At 40.9% G+C, this 17164-nt stretch overlaps 1 protein-coding gene across 5 annotated transcripts in view; it reads right to left on the reverse strand.

Annotated features, from left to right (window-relative positions):
• The window catches only part of PSTK (phosphoseryl-tRNA kinase), a 41330-nt gene that overhangs the window by 9475 nt on the left and 14691 nt on the right, over positions 1 to 17164 (reverse strand). For 2 of the 5 annotated variants that reach the window (XM_070276061.1, XM_023637789.2), the window contains exons 2-7: positions 10508 to 11192; positions 8119 to 8410; positions 7680 to 7878; positions 4383 to 4458; positions 3765 to 3858; positions 20 to 241 (exon numbers count right to left, since the gene is read on the reverse strand). In XM_070276061.1, the coding sequence (XP_070132162.1) occupies positions 42 to 241; positions 3765 to 3858; positions 4383 to 4458; positions 7680 to 7878; positions 8119 to 8410; positions 10508 to 10723 (1077 nt within the window). In that variant the 5' untranslated portion in view covers positions 10724 to 11192 and the 3' untranslated portion in view covers positions 20 to 41. Of the gene's footprint in view, positions 1 to 19; positions 242 to 3258; positions 3396 to 3694; positions 3859 to 4382; positions 4459 to 7679; positions 7879 to 8118; positions 8411 to 10507; positions 11193 to 17164 lie in introns of those variants that run through there. The other 3 variants (XR_002806959.2, XM_023637799.2, XM_070276074.1) reach the window with 3 other exon arrangements.

Below are 17164 nucleotides of genomic sequence, written 5' to 3' on the forward strand. Positions count from 1 at the left end.
TCTTAACAAAAATCAGACATTTGATTAGAAATTCAGGTGTTTTAATGCTGCTTTGAGAAATATTTCTGTACAGTGTTATCTTTCTCATAATGAAAAGAAGAAATAACATCTGCTATGTCAGTGGTTTGTTGAAAGCACAGATATTTTTTGTTTCCTTGTCTTAGGTCTTCCAAAAACTCTGCTTTCAGCTTGTTAAGTTCTTCTGCTAGAAGCTTCAAGTTGTAAGGAAGCACTTGTGCATCTACAAATAAAAAGATATTCTCAAATTATTTGTGTAAGTTAAATCAAGCAGGGGTGTCTAATGACATTAGGAAATTAATTTGAATACTTTACACAAACCAATCAGATTCTTCTATAAATTACCAATCAAGTTGGTGTAATATATAGACAAAAGGTCACATTAATGTGATACAAGCAAACTATTTAAATAATTTGTGGAATGCATGGGCAGAAAAGACAAGCCTGAAAGGGATTTTTTTGTTGTTGACAAGATAGTTGACTTACAGTCTACTGAACTAACAGTAAGGTGAAAAAGCAGAAATAGAAAAAATGACAATTTGAGTTTGAAACTGATAATATGTAGAACAGTTGTCTAATAGAACTTTCTACAATGATGGAAATGTTCTACATCTGTTCTATTCAGTGCAGCAGCCACTAGCCATATGGGTAATGTGACCGAGGAACTGAATTTTTTTGTTAAACAGCTTTGTTGTTAGCCAGCCCTGGTGGTCTAGTGGTTAAGATCTGGCCCGCCTACCGCCACACCTGGGTCTCATTTCCCAGTCAGAGAACCACACCACCCCTCTGTCCCTTGTCATACTGTGGCAGCTGCATGTTGCTGTGATGCTGAAAGCTGTGCCACTAGCATTTCAAATACCAGCAAGGTCAACCACAGTGTAGAGGTTTCAGCGGAGCCTCCAGACTCAGACTAGGAAGAAGGACCTCGCCACCCACTTCAGAAAAAATTGGCCATGAAAACCCTGTGACTGGCACTGGAAGATCAGACAGTGAAGCAAAAAGACCAGGAAGGGTTCCGCTCTGCTGTACACAGCAGACGGTCATTACGAGTCGGAATCAACTTGAAAGCACTAACAACAAAAACAGCTTTATTGAGAGATAATTCACATACCATACAATTTATCCATTTAAACAACAATTCAGTGGTTCTAGTATATTCAAAGAATATGTGCAACTGTCACCACAGTCTATTTTAGAACATTTTCATCATCTCAAAAACCTGTACCCTTTGGCCATCACCCTCCTACTCCATCCCCCCGACAATCCCTAAGCAACCACTAATCTGCGTGTCTCTAGACTTCCCTCTTCTGGACATTTCGCATTACTGGACTCACACAGTATGTGCCCTTTGGTGACTGGCTTCTTTCACTTAGCATGTTTTCAAGGTTCATCCTTGCTGTAGCATGTATTGGTACTGCATTCCTTTTTATGACTGAATAATTCATTGGATATACCATATTTTGTTTATCCATTTGTCAGCTGACGGACATTTGGGTTACTTCCACATTTGGCTATTATGAATAACGCTGCTATAAACACTTGTGTACAAATTTTTATATGAACATATGTTTTCATTTCTCTTGAGTATATACCTAGGAGTGGAATTGCTGGGTCCCACAGTAACTACATTTAATCATTTGAGGAATTGCTAGGCTGTTTTCCAAAGCAGCTGCACCCTCTTACATTCCCACCAGCAGTGTATGAGGGTTCTGATTTCTCCACATCCTCAGCAACACTCGGACTTTTGATTCTAGCTGTCCTAATGGGTGTGAGGTGGCATCTCACTGTGCTTTTGATTTTCATTTCCCTGATGACTAATGATGTCAAGCGTGTTTTCATGTGGTTATTGGCCATTTGTATATCATCCCTGGAGAAATGTCTATTCAGATCCTTTGCCCATTTTTAAAAATTGGGTTGTCTTTATTATTGAGTGGTAAGAGTCCTTTAATTATTTTGGATACAAATCCCTTATGAGATACATGATTTGCAAATATTTTCTCACATTCTGTGGGTTGTATTTTCACCTTCCGATGGTAGAACTGAATTTTTATTTTTATCTTAGCACAGATCTAGAAGCTAGTAGCAATTCCCTTACCACCTGCCTTCCCCGCCCCAATCTGTTTTTTTAATGGGTGGGAAACAAGTCAAGAGTGATTTGGGCATAACCCCATTCCCCCTTCCCTTCATTTTATAGACAGAACAGAACAAAGGCAAATGGTGGGGAGAGAACTGCAACGATTTTGTTTCTGTTCTAACAATGCTGCCATTTCTGTTCCCGTCCTCTGTTTTTCAAACTTTGGATTGTAACCTATAAATGAGCTGCAAGTTGCAATCAGTGTCCCTCTAAAATGGAATCAAATAGAACACAGTAGAGTTCATTGAACATGTGAGGGTTTCATGACACTTGTTTCTATGCATGCGTGTGTTCGTGTACCGGGCTACACACTAGGTTACAATATAAAACCTTATTTTTCATGGTAAATAAAGTTTGAAAAACACAATATGGTTAGTATATTCTTTCTTTTTCCAATGTCCTAAGCTTTTGTAAACGTATTAATAATAAGTGTTGGTGATGCAGGGGAGCTTAATAGAAAGCACAGACCAGATTCAGACTTGACTCTGAGCCCAGGTTGCCCAAGAACTTAGTAGCTGCTCAGCCTTGGGCCAGTCACCTGACCCTCTCAGAACCTCCATCTCCCCATTTGTAACATTTACACCTACTTTATAGGACTGTGAAGACTAGAAACAATATTTATAAGGCACTCAGCATATAAAAGCTTAAGAAATGTTGGGGCCGAGTGGCTAAGTTCTCACGCTCCACTTTGGCAGCCCAGGGTTACACCGGTTCAGATCCTGGGCACGGACATGGCTCCGCTCATCAGGCCATGCTGAGGCGGCATCCCACATGCCACAGTTAGAAGGACCCACAACTGAAAATATACAGCTCTATACCAGGGGGCTTTAGGGAGAAAAAGGGAAAAATAAAATCTTTTAAAAAAAAAGAACTGTTAAGCAGCTGCTATGTTTTAAATAAAAATTTAAATATAGCAGAGTTCAATATTTAAAACCTAAAGGAATTATGTTATAAACCCACAGTTACCCCATATTTCATCTAAGTTCAGACTGACGATACAGAGCTTGCTCAAAGTCCATGCTGCTCTTACATCTGGCCCTGACTACGTCTCCCTGTTCCTTACTTCACCCCAGACTCAATGGCCTCTTTTCTGTTCTAGAACTTACCAAACAACTTTACCTCTGGGCGTCCGCACTTGTTGTGTCCACCGCCTGGAATGATCTCCCTCTGCAGGGCTTGCTCCTTCCTTTCATTCACATCCCAGCTCAAATGTCATCTCCTCTGAGAAGCCTTCCTGATTCCCCTTTTAAAAATAAGTCCTCCCATCACTCTCCACGGCCTCACCCTACCTTACTTTTCTTCAGAGCACTGGCAGACGGTCATATATTTGTGTTTTTGTCTGTCTCCTCACTATCATGTGCTGCTCCCTCCTGACTCCTCAGTGTCTAGAATAAGGCCTAGTCCAGAGTAGCCACTCAATAAAAAGCTACTGGATGGATGAATACCCAGTTCCAGGGGTAGAATTTTTAGTTTTCTATAACCGAGTTGCATATTAGACTGAAAACATGATATAAACTCTATGACTGAAAGCTAAGAACCCACCCAAGTGTCCAGGAAACAGGAGAAGCAGCAGAGTCCGGCCGACTACCCGGCCTGTAAGTGCCCAGCGTACCTTTCGCTTCCTTCATCGTCTGAGAGACGATTCTTCGGAGTGTCTGATCAGCTTGATGAAGAATGTTAGTTGAACAAGTAATTCTGTCTGTTTCCTATGTAACACAGACATTGTTATTGGAAGTTACAGTTTTATAAGAGAAATGGCTAAAGTGTAGGCGATGCATATTTGAAGAGACTAAAAGAAAAGTTAAAGTGGCTTTTCTGTTCCAGTCATTCTTCCCTAGGAGAGGGTCTAAAAGAAATACATCCAGTTATAAACTGGGTTCCATTTAGGTAGAGGTGTGCTGATAAATGTCTCATAATGGGTTCTCCAGGAAAAAAAACAAGAACTTATCTTTAGCGTTTGTCAATTTCTGTGAAGTAAATATTCCCATCTTGCCCATTTCAAGCTACCAACATACTGTCACCAGGCTCCCACATTTCTGAAAATTTAACAATTGGCTTTGACCAGCCAGTGCAAGCTGCCACCAGTGCACCCTGCATCCAGGTGTCAGAAGCCGAATGCTGCTGAGATGCCCAGGCAGGGACAAAGCATTTTTCACATTACTGATATTTTACACTCAGCTCAAAAAGTTGTTCCTTCTCATTTATACTAAAGCTATAACGGAAGACTTACCTTTTGTTCCACATTGTCCTCCACACATTTCACTGGATTTTCCAAAGCAGTAAGCAATAAATCAGTCAACTTCAGGCTATAAGAGAAGGTGAAATAAAATAAATCCTTATATCAAACATCTGTTTTTAAAGAACTTGTGTTTATGAATACTAAATTGAATTCCAGAGGAATAAAAGTGCTATAATCCAAGACCCTAAACAAAAGGGGGAAAAAGAAATGATTTGGAAGCTACTTTCTACTTGCAAAATCCAAATGTAGAAGCTCAAATTATAAGCCAAAAAATTCCCTCATTTAAAAAATATTACTTTCCTAAGACTCATATCCCTAAGCTTTGAGAAGACATTCTCTCTTTTCCCTCATTAAGTGCTGAACTTCAGGCTACAAGAACTCTACTTTATTCCCTAAAGTAGGATGCTCAGTCTGTATTTTCTGGTTTCTGCTTATTTACTGGACGTGGATTAGCAAAGTTCCTCACTGGTCAAGGGGCCATGGAGGGTGGAATTCATTCATTCATTCAACAAATATCTATTGAGCATCTTTTTTTTTGGTGAGGAAGATTGGCCCTGAGCTAACATCCATTGCCAATCTTACTCTTTCTGCTTGAGGAAGATCGTTGCCAAGCTAACATCTGTGCCAATCCTCCTCTATTTTGCATGTGGGACACCACCACAGCATGGCTTGATGAGGGGTGTGTTAGTCTGCGCCTGGGATCCGAACCCATGAACCCCAGGCCACTGAAGCAGAGCATGTGAACTTAACCACTACGCCACCAGGCTGGCCCCTTGAGCATCTTCTTACATGAAAAATACTGTATAGTTATAAGTGACACAACGTGCTAAGCTCAGGGTATAGCAAGATCCCTACCCTCTCTAAGCCTGATAATGTAATAGAGAGAGACAGAAAGTAAATTAATGAAATAAGCAGAAAATAATAATTCCCGATAGTGCCAAGTAGACAAGGGAGTGAAGACAGTAAACAAAGTGATGATGATCGAGTGACGGGGTAGTCCAACTAACATTCTTCGTGTTTGTCACGGTGGGCAGGGAAGCCAGTGGAGCGTAACCATGGGGGAAGGGTAGAGCGGACACAACTGCAAAGGCCTTAGGCAAGAACAGGCTTCTTGTGTTCATGGAACAGAGAAGGCCAGCTTGGTTGAAAGACAGCAAGGGGGAAAGTGGTAGGACATGAGCTTGGGGAGTTAATCAGGGTTAGAACATGTACGTTATGGTAAAGAGTTCAAATTTTACTCAGAATACAGAGGGTAGCACTGAAGAAATTTAGGCAGTGAACTCACTGAGTTCCTCTCTACCTCAAGATGATCTTTCTCACAATGAAAAGAGCCCAGGTTCTGGAATGAGTGAACTCGCACTGGGCCCAAACCTTGGCTCTGCCACTTACTACCTGAATGTGCGACTTTACTTATGTGGGCCTTGGTTATCCCATCTAGAAAATGGGAATAATTATATTTACCCTCAAGGGCTGTTGCGAGGATTGAATGAGATTATACAGATAAAGTGTTCAGAACACTCCCAGTAGGTGGTATGTGCTCAAGAGCTGTTGCTGCTAGTAGCAGTAGTATTTCAGAGAAGCCTGGGAAAGGGACATTGGTCAGGTCATCTTTCAACTTCCAACACAGGGCCACCAGACTTCAAACAATCCCTTCACAGTCAGGCTGTGACTATTCTGGATATGTGAGAACAGGTGACCAGGTTCTGAAGACCCGAGATGACACTGAGATGATGCTAAGGGTTGGCACTGGCCCTAGAGAAGGGCATCCTCCTCCTTGCTTCTAGCGAGAACTGGCCTCACTGGTCTCAGAGCATTGATGACCTTATGCCGCTCTCAGCGCCTCAGCCAGCCACTCACTTCCAAAGGAGAAACTTTTAAGTATTCCAGAATAAGGAGCAATCAGCTGGTTAAGTGCCTGCTTAAAGTTCAGGATACTATGACAAGATAAAACTAGAAACCTCAGCAGGCGCTTATTTCATAAACTCTATAACAATAGTCACATAAATCCAATTTTGGGTTTTGCTTCTTTTGTTAGCATATTAAAGTACATATTATAAAATGCATGGAAACTGTATCCTTGGAACTAAACATTTTGAGGAATGAGCTTTAAAAACTAGCCTTTTAAAAACTGCTGATCCCCTACGGACAATGGTTAGGCAGGAGCTGAGGTAATGCGGGCAATACATCTCTGGAACTGTGCTGTCTGATAATAGCCACTAGCCACATGAGGCTACTTTAGTTTAAAGTAACTAAAATAAAATTTAAAATTCAGGTTCTCAGTTGTACTGGCTGTATTTCAAGTGCTCAGTGGTCACATGTGGCTAACAGCTACCATATTGGACAGTGTAAATACAGAATATTTCCATCATCAGTGAAATTTCTATTAGAAATGTCCTGCTCTAGCATTATTTACAATAGCCAAGACATGGAAGCAACCTAAGTGCCCAGCAACAGACGAATGGATAAAGAAGATGTGGTACATATATACAATGGAATACTACTCAGCTGTAAAACACAACAAAATCATTCCATTTGCAATAACATGGATGGACCTTGAGGGAATTATGTTAAGTGAAATAAGCCAGCGAGAGAAGGATAATCTGTGTATGACTCCACTCATATGAGGAATTTAAAATTATGGACTAAGAGGAGTCTAGTGGATACCAGGGGAAAGGTGGGGTGGGGGGTGGGCACAAAGGGTGAAGTGGTGCACCTACAACATGACTGACAAACATTAACGTACAACTGAAATTTCACAAGATTGTAACCTATCATTAACTCAATAAAAAAAAAAAAAGAAATGTGCTGCTCTAGAACTCTCCAGACATGTATCATGAATGAAGGCCTTAGTGCCACAGCCCTCAAGCCTCACATATACATGGCAGTGTGACTCCAGCAAGGTTCAAGGCAAAATTAGGATGCGGTACCCGTTCCATTCTTTTTCTTTCTATAAGGAAATTCCTGGGCAACTACTCAGACTATGCTACTTTAGCAAGAGTATAAAGACATGTCCCCCTCTGAGTCCCCTTGCTCTGACCTCTGGGAGAGTCTAATCTTAACAAGAGTACATGTTTGTAAACCAACCTGGGTTCACATCTCAGCTGTCACAAGCTCGGTGACTCTGGGCAAACTAAACTCAGTTCTCACTGTTGCCTCTTTGACACAAAGGGGAAAATAATCTCTCTCCAAGGCTTGTGTAAGGACTAACCACGTGGATACAAGTAAAGCATTTAGCACAGTGCCTGGCTCAGGGAGGCCCCCAGTGAAGGACGGCTTTGAGTAGGATACCTGGCTTCAGGAGAACATGCTGGACTCTGAATGGTGAGGCTGTTGTGTTCCCAAGCATTTTTCTCAGGGTTGGGCTTTTCTATCTTTCTTTCCATCAGGTGGATGGTCTCGGCAGGCAGTGCCTGTGGTCTCTGGCCATTCCTCTGTAAACAGGTCTCAAGAGAACAATCTAAAAACACCTGGCAAAAGCCTAATGAATCTGAAAACAATTTGAAACCACAAAATTACTGGTGGACTATTTTTCCAAAATGTGAAATAAACATATTAGATAAATTACCCCAGCTACAGCAGGAAAAACCATTTATAACATGAAATCTAGCTTTGAAAATTAAGTAAATCCATATAAACCTCCAAATCCAATCAAATTCTCACTAAAGAGAGTAGTGATTTTGATATGCGAATAAATATCCCTGTGAGTAAGAAACAAACATTTAATTACATTTCCGAGCCAGTTGGTAGACTTCATATCTCATACTTTGATAATAAAAGTTGTCATCTAAAATCAAAAACAAAGGTCCAGAAACAGCAGTCTTTGTTAAGAGGTAGCAAGACTGGGCCTCACACGCTGCAGAAGATATCAGATTTTGATCCTTTAAGCAGGTTATAAAATCTTCCCACATGGCTTCAGTTCTGTCGGGAGGGGCAGACATCTGACACCCGTTAATGACAGCCATCAGGAAGTATTCTAGGTACTTCAAGAGTTCCTGTCGAAGCAATTTCCACTGGGATGGCTACAAAAGACCAAGAATTGCAACTTAAATTAGGCTTTGGACAGTCGGGTGGTCATGGCTCATTGCCACCCTGCCTCATATAAAAATCTGAGCCCACAATACTGACCTATTTGGAGTTCTCTAAACACAACTTGTTTTCTCATGCCTCCATGTCTTCATATACTGTTCTCTCTGCCTGCGAAACTCCTAAACAATGATGTTAGTTCTCTGTGAAGTCTTCTCACACTCAACCATGCAGAAGGCAGCTCAGACCCTCCCTTGCCTATCATGACACCCTATTCTGCACATACTGGGTCGCTACTCTGGCAGAGTTTACACTGTTTAGGCATTTATTGGCACACCTCTATGTCCCTGCTAGATCAACAGTCTACTGTATACTCAGCCTCCAGCAGAGGGTCTGGCACCTAATGGTGCTCCAGAAATGTATATTAAATGAGTGAATAAATGAAAGAATAAAAAGCTGTTATCAACCAGGAGAAAGGAGCCAGAGTAAATACCCAGCCAAAATAAAATCTGGCAAAGATATAGGCTCGTTTGCCCTGGAAATGAGAAAAGTTGTGGACAGAAAGAGAATCAGCTGAAAGGTCTATGGGTCAAGATGAAAAGACCTCAGTATAATAACAGGGTTGGAATGGGATAGGGAAAGATAGAGGAAGCAGACTGAGGGAAACAAAATAAATAGCTTGAGAATACAAGTAATCTTGTGCTGCTCAGGTGCCATGGAGAGCACCGACACAGTTATGACGTCAAGGCTGGAGGGAAAACACAAGGACAGATCAGGGTCCCTCTCCTGCCTGTCCATGCCTTACCACATCACTGAGATTACAGCACATAAAACAAACACATCAGCTAAACCCACTAAAAAGGAAACACAGATCACTTCCTAAAAAGTGAGCCATCCCACCCATGGTGACTAGATGAATCCCACGGCCTTTGTCTGTAGGAGGAGAGTGGAAAAAATATAATAATAAAAGTGAGGGAAAAGCCCAGCAAATACAACAACCTTTGTCAACAACTTTCAGCTTTCTCCAGAGTGGTGGAAATACTAGCATCCAAGTAAATCCAGTGGTTTCAGCGGCCTGATCCTGTATTTACCTCAGAATTAACTAAGAATAAGGAAGCATATAGTTTTGCTGGAGTGGTCCAAAATTTCTCTATATACCAAATGTACTATACGATTGCACATATATACTTATAGAGTGGAATCACATATTTGCATTTTATCTGTATGAATTCATCTACACTCGGCACTAAACGACAAAAATAACTATTTAACATTTTTAAAATATTCCAATCAAAGAGTATTTGCTCTAGAGTGAGCAGGACATGGGAGACAAGATTCTACTCTTCCCTCAGAGGTCTCAGTTTTCATTTGCTTCTCCAAGGGGAGGCATCTCACTGTGCCAAGTAGGACTTGAGGCCTTAAAGAAATGTATGTACTTGGAACATACAAGCTGGTCCCTAAATACAAGCCCATTACTTCATCTGGTGGTCAACTAAGAAACAGCCATCTTTTCCTATGCCGGCAGAGGCAGGTTTACCCTGAATGGAGCTTCGGCCGCCAGGCTCTTCATTTATACAGCCTCTTTCTATCACTGTGGGACGGGCCCTAGCAATTTTGTTACTTATAATCCTGTATTCTTTTCCTTAAAAAGGGTTCTCCAAAGTGTATAAACTTCAAGTCCCACAAAACCTGGATTCACCCGTGGCTGGATGTTAAACTGGCTGCGTTGGAATTTTAGAGAGATTCTGTCCGCCTCCTAAAAACAACCTTCCCAAAGGATTTTCAAGAGTATATCTGACTACAGGGGATTTCCACGTTACACTCTGCCTTCAGAACTTAACCCAGTCTTAGGACTCCACTGTATAGAATATACAATACATATATGCCCTAAATATATATATATATACCTCTCAGTGAATTAGTCTATGATGGAGTCAACTCATTCTATGTTAACCCAACTCCACTTTCCCCGCATTCCTGCCTGGGGTTGTACCAGGGTTCCACCTCTCACAGCAGGTAACGCCTAGCCTAGAGCGGAGCGTGTACATTTCCTTCTGCGCCTTCAGCCTAGGCCCCGCGCCCTCCGTACTGACCAATGGCCGTGCGCTCGCCTCCCGGAGGAACGCGTCTGGCATGACGTCATCATAGGCGACGACGCACACGGCCCAGCCTCGCTCTTGCTGTAGCCGGTGGCTGAGGGCCCGTGCGAAGGTCGATTTTCCTGCTGCGGGCAGGCCGCAGAGGACGCAGAGTCCTAGCTTCTGCGGCCCCGTACTGCCCTCTCCTCTGGCGTCCTCGCCGGTCTTCATGCTGCCCAGGGAAACAGAAGGTGACCGGCGACACTGTCTCCGCAACCGTCCGCCCGCTGCGCACGCGCAGTGTTCCTACCGCCCTGCTGCGCCGCCTGGCGCCGCGGTGGAGAAATAGGGAGTGTTGGGATTTAAAAACGATGCGTGGTCTCCTGAACTGCTGGTGCCGACGTCTCTGAGGCGAGCCCTCTAGGATGGGGAGACCACGGAGATGCATTTCCTAACTCCTGGGCGTTTCTCGAAGCGTGCAAGAGGTGGACTTAATCTTCAGTTAGAATCATCCTTCCTGGAGGAAACTTGCAAGCCGTTAGGATTTGCGTCTCGGTTTTGTTACGATGAAGTACCCTGCCCTGGAAAATCCCAGAACAGACTTTGAGCTTCTTCCTCCAGCGCTCTTTGGAATGTCAGTTAGTGGAAATCAAATAGGAAGTGGAGCTGACAATCCAACAACCGCAGTCCGCTGCCCCTCCTAGATGTGATAAGTGGAAGGGCAAAGTAAATAATAGTTGTTGCCCCCTAACGAGTCTCAGCAAGTGTGAGGAAATAAGGCTGGGAAAAGAACATCCCTAGACCTCAATTCCAGTGTATTTATACAGAGGACGGTAGGTATTTTCGTGTTAAAAAAAGGAATACTAAGCTGTCGAGAGGTATTAAACAAATTCCTCTTGTGGGGATGTGGTGCAGAAAAAATTGACCAGATTCTAGCTTTCACCTTATTTTAGGGGATTACTTCTTAGTCATAAGGGGTTATGTTCAAAATGTGGTGAACAAGTGAGGTTAGAATCAATGTATACTGGGGCAAAATACAACCAATAACCCAATGTTAAATCTGATATAATTTGTGATTACAGAGCACATACGCATACATTCTTTCTTTCTCTCAGAGCGTTGTGGTAAACATACTCTTCGCTGCATGACATTTCATTGTCATTGGTCGAGTGCAAGATCCCTTTCCTTAATTTATTATTCCCTTTTATGTGCCATCCTCCACACTCACATCCATTTCCTCCCCCTTCCCCAGGCAACCTTTTTTTTTTTCAGATTATTTTTTAGAAATGTTTTAGGTTCACAGCTAAATTGAGTGGAAGATACAGAGTTCCCGTATACCTCTGCCTCCGCCCCCCCCCCCGCCCCCCGTCTCCCCTACTATCAACATCCCCCACTAGAGTGGTACATATGTTACAATCAATGAACCAACACGTCATTATCACCCAAAGCCCATAGTTTACATTGGGTTCACTCTTCGTGTTATACATTCTGTGAATTTTGACAAATGTATAATGATGTGTATTCACCATTCTAGTGTCATACAGAGTAGTTTCACTGCCCTAGAAATCCTCTGCTCTACCTGTTCACTCCTATCACCTAACTAGCCCTTGGCAACTGCTGATCCTTTAACTGTCCACAGTTTTGCCTTTTCTAAAATGTAATACAGTTGGAATAATACAGCCTTTTCGGATTTGCTTCTCTCGGTAATATGTATTTAGGGTTCCACCATGTTTTTTCATGGCTTGATCATATTTTTTCGCTAACATTCCATTGACTGATGAACCACAGTTTATCCATTCACCTCCTGAAAGACGACTTGATTGCTTCCAAGATTTGACAATTATGAATAAAGCTGCCAGAAACATCTGTGTGCAGACTTTTGTGTGGACATAAGTTTTCAGCTTATTTGGGTAAATACAGAGGAGCATGACTGCTGGATCTTATAGTATGTTTAGTTTTGTAAGAAACTGCCAAACTGTCTTCCAAAGTGGCTGTACCACTTTGCCTTCCCACAATGAGTGAGAGTTCCTGTTACTTTACATCCTTGCCCAGCACTTGGTGTTGTCAGTGTATTAGGTTTTAACCATTATAATAGGTGTGTAGTAGTATCTCATGGTTTTTTTTTTTTTTATTTTTTGAGGAAGATTAGCCCTGAGCTAACATCTGCTGCCAGTCCACCTCTTTTTGCTGAGGAAGACTGGCCCTGAGCTAACATCTGTGCCAATCTTCCTCTATTTTGTCTGTGGGATGCCACCAGAGCATTACTTGATGAGTGGTGTGTAGGTCTGTACCTGAAATCTCAACCTGTGAACCCTGGGCTGCTGAAGCAGAGCACAGGAACTTAACTACTACACTACTGGGCCAACCCCCTTTTTTGCCCATTTTTAAATTGGGTTGTTCATTTTCTTATTGTTGAGTTTTAAGTCTTCTCTGTGTAGTTGGGATCACAGTCCTTTATAAGTCTTTTGCAAATAGTTCCTACCAGTCTATGGCTTGTCTTCTCATTCTCTTGACAGTGTCTTTCACAGAGCAGAAGTTTGTCATTTTAGTGAAGTCCAGCTTCCTGATTACTTCTTTCATGGATCATGTCTTCAAAGTTGTATCTAAAATGTCATCACCAAGCCAAAGTCATCTAGATTTTCTCCTATGTTATCCTCTGTAAGTTTTATAATTTTGCATTTTACATTTAGATCCATGATTCATTTTACTTTAATTTTTGCAAAAGATATATATATATATATATATATATATATATATATATATATATATTTTAACATATGGATATCCTGTTGTTCCAGCTCCATTTGTTGAAAAGACTATCTTTTCTCCATTGCGTTGCCTTTGCTCCTTTATCAGAGATCAGTTAACTATGTCTGTATGGGTCTATTTCTGGGCTCTCTATTCTGTCCATTGATCTCTTTGTCTACTCTTGCCAATACACTGTCTTGATTACTGTAGTGTTACGGTAAGTTGGGTAGTGTCAGTCCTCTGACCTTGTAATCTCCTTCAGTACTGTCTTGGCTCTTCTGGGTCTTCTGCCTCTCCATTTAAACTTTAGAGTCAGTTTGTCAAGATCCACAAAATAACTTGCTGGAATTTTGATTGGGATTGTGTTAAATCTATAGATCAAGTTGGGAAGAATTGACATTTTGACAATATTAAGGCTTCCTATCCATGAACATGAAATATCTCTTTTTGTTTAATTCTTCTTTGATTTCTTTAATCAGAGTTTTGTAGTTTTCCTCATATCGATCTTGTACATATTTTATTAGACTTATACCAAGTATTTCATTTTTGTGGGTGCTAACGTAAATGGTATTATGTTTTAAATTTCCAATTCCATTGTTCATTACCAGTATTAACAAAGCAATTGACTTCTCTATGTTAACTGTGTATCCTGCAACCTTGCTATAATGGCTTACTAGTTTCAGGAGTTTGGGGTGATTCCTTTGGATTTTCTACATAGACAATCATATCATCTGCAGTCAAAGACAGTTTTATTTCTTCCTTCTCAATCTATATGCCTTTTATTTCCTTTGTCTTACTGCATTAGCTAGAACTTGCAGTATGATGTTGAAAAGGATTGGTGAGAGGGGACATCTTTGCTTTGTTGCTGATCTTAGTGGGAAAGTTTCAAGTTTATCACTTGGTATGAGGTTAGCTGTAGCTTTTTTGTAGATGTTCTTTATCAAGTTGTGGAAGTTCCTCTCTAGTCCTAGTTTGCTACGAGTTTTTATCATGAATGGGTGTTGGATTTTGTCAAATGCTTTTTCTGCATCTATTGATATGATTATGTGACTTTTCCTCTTTAACCTGTGGATATGATGGATTACATTAATTGATTTTCAAATGTTGAACCAGTTTTGCATGCCTGGAATAAATCCCACTTATTCGTGGTGTATAAATTCTTTTTATACATTGTTGGATTCAATTTGCTAATATTTTGTTGAGGATTTTTGCATGTGTTCATGAAAAAACACACGTTCTTTTCTTGTAATGTCTGTAATGTCTTTGTCTGCTTTTGGTATTAGGGTAATGCTGGTCTCTTAGAATGAGTTAGGAAGTATTCCCTCTGCTTTTATCTTCTGGAAGAGATTGAAGAGAATTCGTATAATTTCTCCCTTAAATGTGTGATAGAATTCACCAGTGAGCCCATCTGGGACCAGTTGTCTTTTTTAACAACCTATTTTAGGAAAAAGGATTTTTAAAATTTTTTATCAAAACATTGTTTTATATTTCAGAATTCCAAAATGAACCATTGTGCCTTCAAGTTCAGATGTCCACTATCTAAGAAAAGATGTGCTTTTTAAAGGACAGGTTAAAAAATAATCATGTGATGTTGGCATCCAGCCATGATTAGAATATGCCATTGAGTTTCTAAAGCTTTCTTCACAGAGCTCAGTCTCACCTGAGGCCAGAAAAGGACTATAGTATGATGAGCTGTTTACTGAATGTGTGGTTCTCTTGCATCAGCAGGATGCCAACGTGGTAACATTGCATTTAGTACTAAGACAGAATATTGAGTCTATGTGGGTGGATTTTGCTCTAATAATGGGGCCCAGACTGCTTGGGTATGTGAGTGTATGTCCTGCTCGACACACTCCCTTCTTCCCCCAGCCCCAGAGCTGCCCACTTTACCCTGTTGGGAAGGGAGCTACTCTTGGCTGTACTTCAAGCTCCTCTCACCCCAGCTTGGGACCCTCAGAAGTCATTCTTTTATGATGAATGTTCTGTGTGCCTGATTTCTGTGGTCTACTTGTTCCTGCATACAGTAGGGCCAGAACTGGGTGCTCGGTACAACTTGGGGTGAGAAAATAGTGATGTGGGAAAAATTCTCCTGAATTTTGTATAGATTCTCATCTCCATCACCCCGTGTTATCAGGGATCTTTCTCCCAGGCCAGCACCTATCGTGGTTCCCAGTGTTCTCTCTGAGCTCAGTATAGGTTTGGTGAATTGAGTCTGCCAAAAACTTTCTGTGTCAGAAGCCTGGTAGGAACAACAGAGTGGGTAACTGTGGAAGGGGTTAGGGAGAACCCATTTCCCACCAAGAGAATCTGTATGGAAAAGAAGGAGCAACTGGGCCAGGAATTAGGGAGCAGAGATGTCCTGAGAAGGAAGATGAGTCAGAGATAGACAGGCACCTTCTGGAGAAGTGCAGCTAGGAAGGAATAGATAAGGCAGTGGTATCTGGAAATTACATCAATTTCAATCTAACTGCAGCTGTTACAGATTTAAATATTTATTGCTCCCAGATCAATTAGATTACCTTCCTAAACCTATGTAGTCTACTTTCCCCTTCCTCATTTTAATAAAAAACAGTACCATCCAACCAGCTAACCTAGGAATCATCCTTGATTCTTCCCTTTCCTTCACCCCCAAATCCAGTTCAATTTGCAAATTTCATTTTCCCTTCAAAATCTATCTCCATTTTCATTGCCCTTTTCATTCTAGGCCGTTACTAATTGACAGTGTTTTAAGTGGAACCACTGTATCCAGATGTGTTTTGAAATTCAGAATTTTTTTGATTTTAGATGGCTAATACATTTAACATGCAGTGGTCTTGAATAGTGGTCTTGGATAGTACCACATAGTCAAATACATTAATATTTCCACATGAAACTTATGGATATCTATCCAACCCAAGGTAACCATCTTTTGGAATCCCATGTTCACCTCTTTTTTGTATCTTATCCTGAAAACTATATTATTTATTTTTAGGAGTTTTTTAAATTATAAAAATGTCATCATACTATTTGTGATCTTCTGGGGCATAATTTTTTCCACTTATTATTATATTGCTAAGAATCACCGATAGTATTGTATATTGATGTAGCTCATTCATTTTGACTAGTGAATAGTATTTCAATATGATAAATATATCATAGTTTATTCATTCTATTGATGGGCATTAGAGTTGTTTCAATATTTTGCTATTGTGAATGGTGCTATGAACATTCTTGTGTATGACCCCAGTTGTATATATGCAACATTTACTGAGTATATATCTAGGTAGACTTTTGCTAGACATTTGCAGTTTAGAAGATAATGCCAAACTGTTTTCAAAATGATTGCATCAGTGTATATTCCTGTTAGCATTTTATAAGAAAGCCAGTGGATCTGTATCTTCTCTAACATTTGATATTGACTTTTAGGAATTGAATGGACATAAAATAACTCTTTGTAGTCTTGATTTGCATTTTCCTGACTACTAATGAGATTGAATATCTGTTTGTTCAGTTTTTTGGCCATGAGTATGTACTCTTCTATGAAATGCATGTTGATTTTTTTTATTTTTTATTTTTTTGAGGAAGATTAGCCCTGAGCTAACATTCACTGCCAATCCTCCTCTTTTTGCTGAGGAAGATTGGCCCTGAGCTAACATCTGTGCCCATCTTCCTCTATTTTATATGTGGGACACCTGCCACAGCATGGCTTGATAAGCAGTGCATAGGTCCACACCCGGCATCTGAACCAGCAAACCCCAGGCTGCCAAAGCAGAACGTGTGAACTTAACTGCTGCGCCCCCAGGCTGGCCCCAATGTTGATGTATTTTGACATTTTTCTCTTGGGTGATTGTGCTTTTCCTATTATTGGAGTTCTTTATCTGTCTTGATACTAATTCTTTGTCAGTTGTGTATAGTGTGAATATTTTCTCCCACTACATTACTTGT

Source organism: Equus caballus, chromosome 1, assembly GCF_041296265.1.
Source record: "Equus caballus isolate H_3958 breed thoroughbred chromosome 1, TB-T2T, whole genome shotgun sequence".
NCBI classification, from domain to species: Eukaryota; Metazoa; Chordata; class Mammalia; order Perissodactyla; family Equidae; genus Equus; species Equus caballus.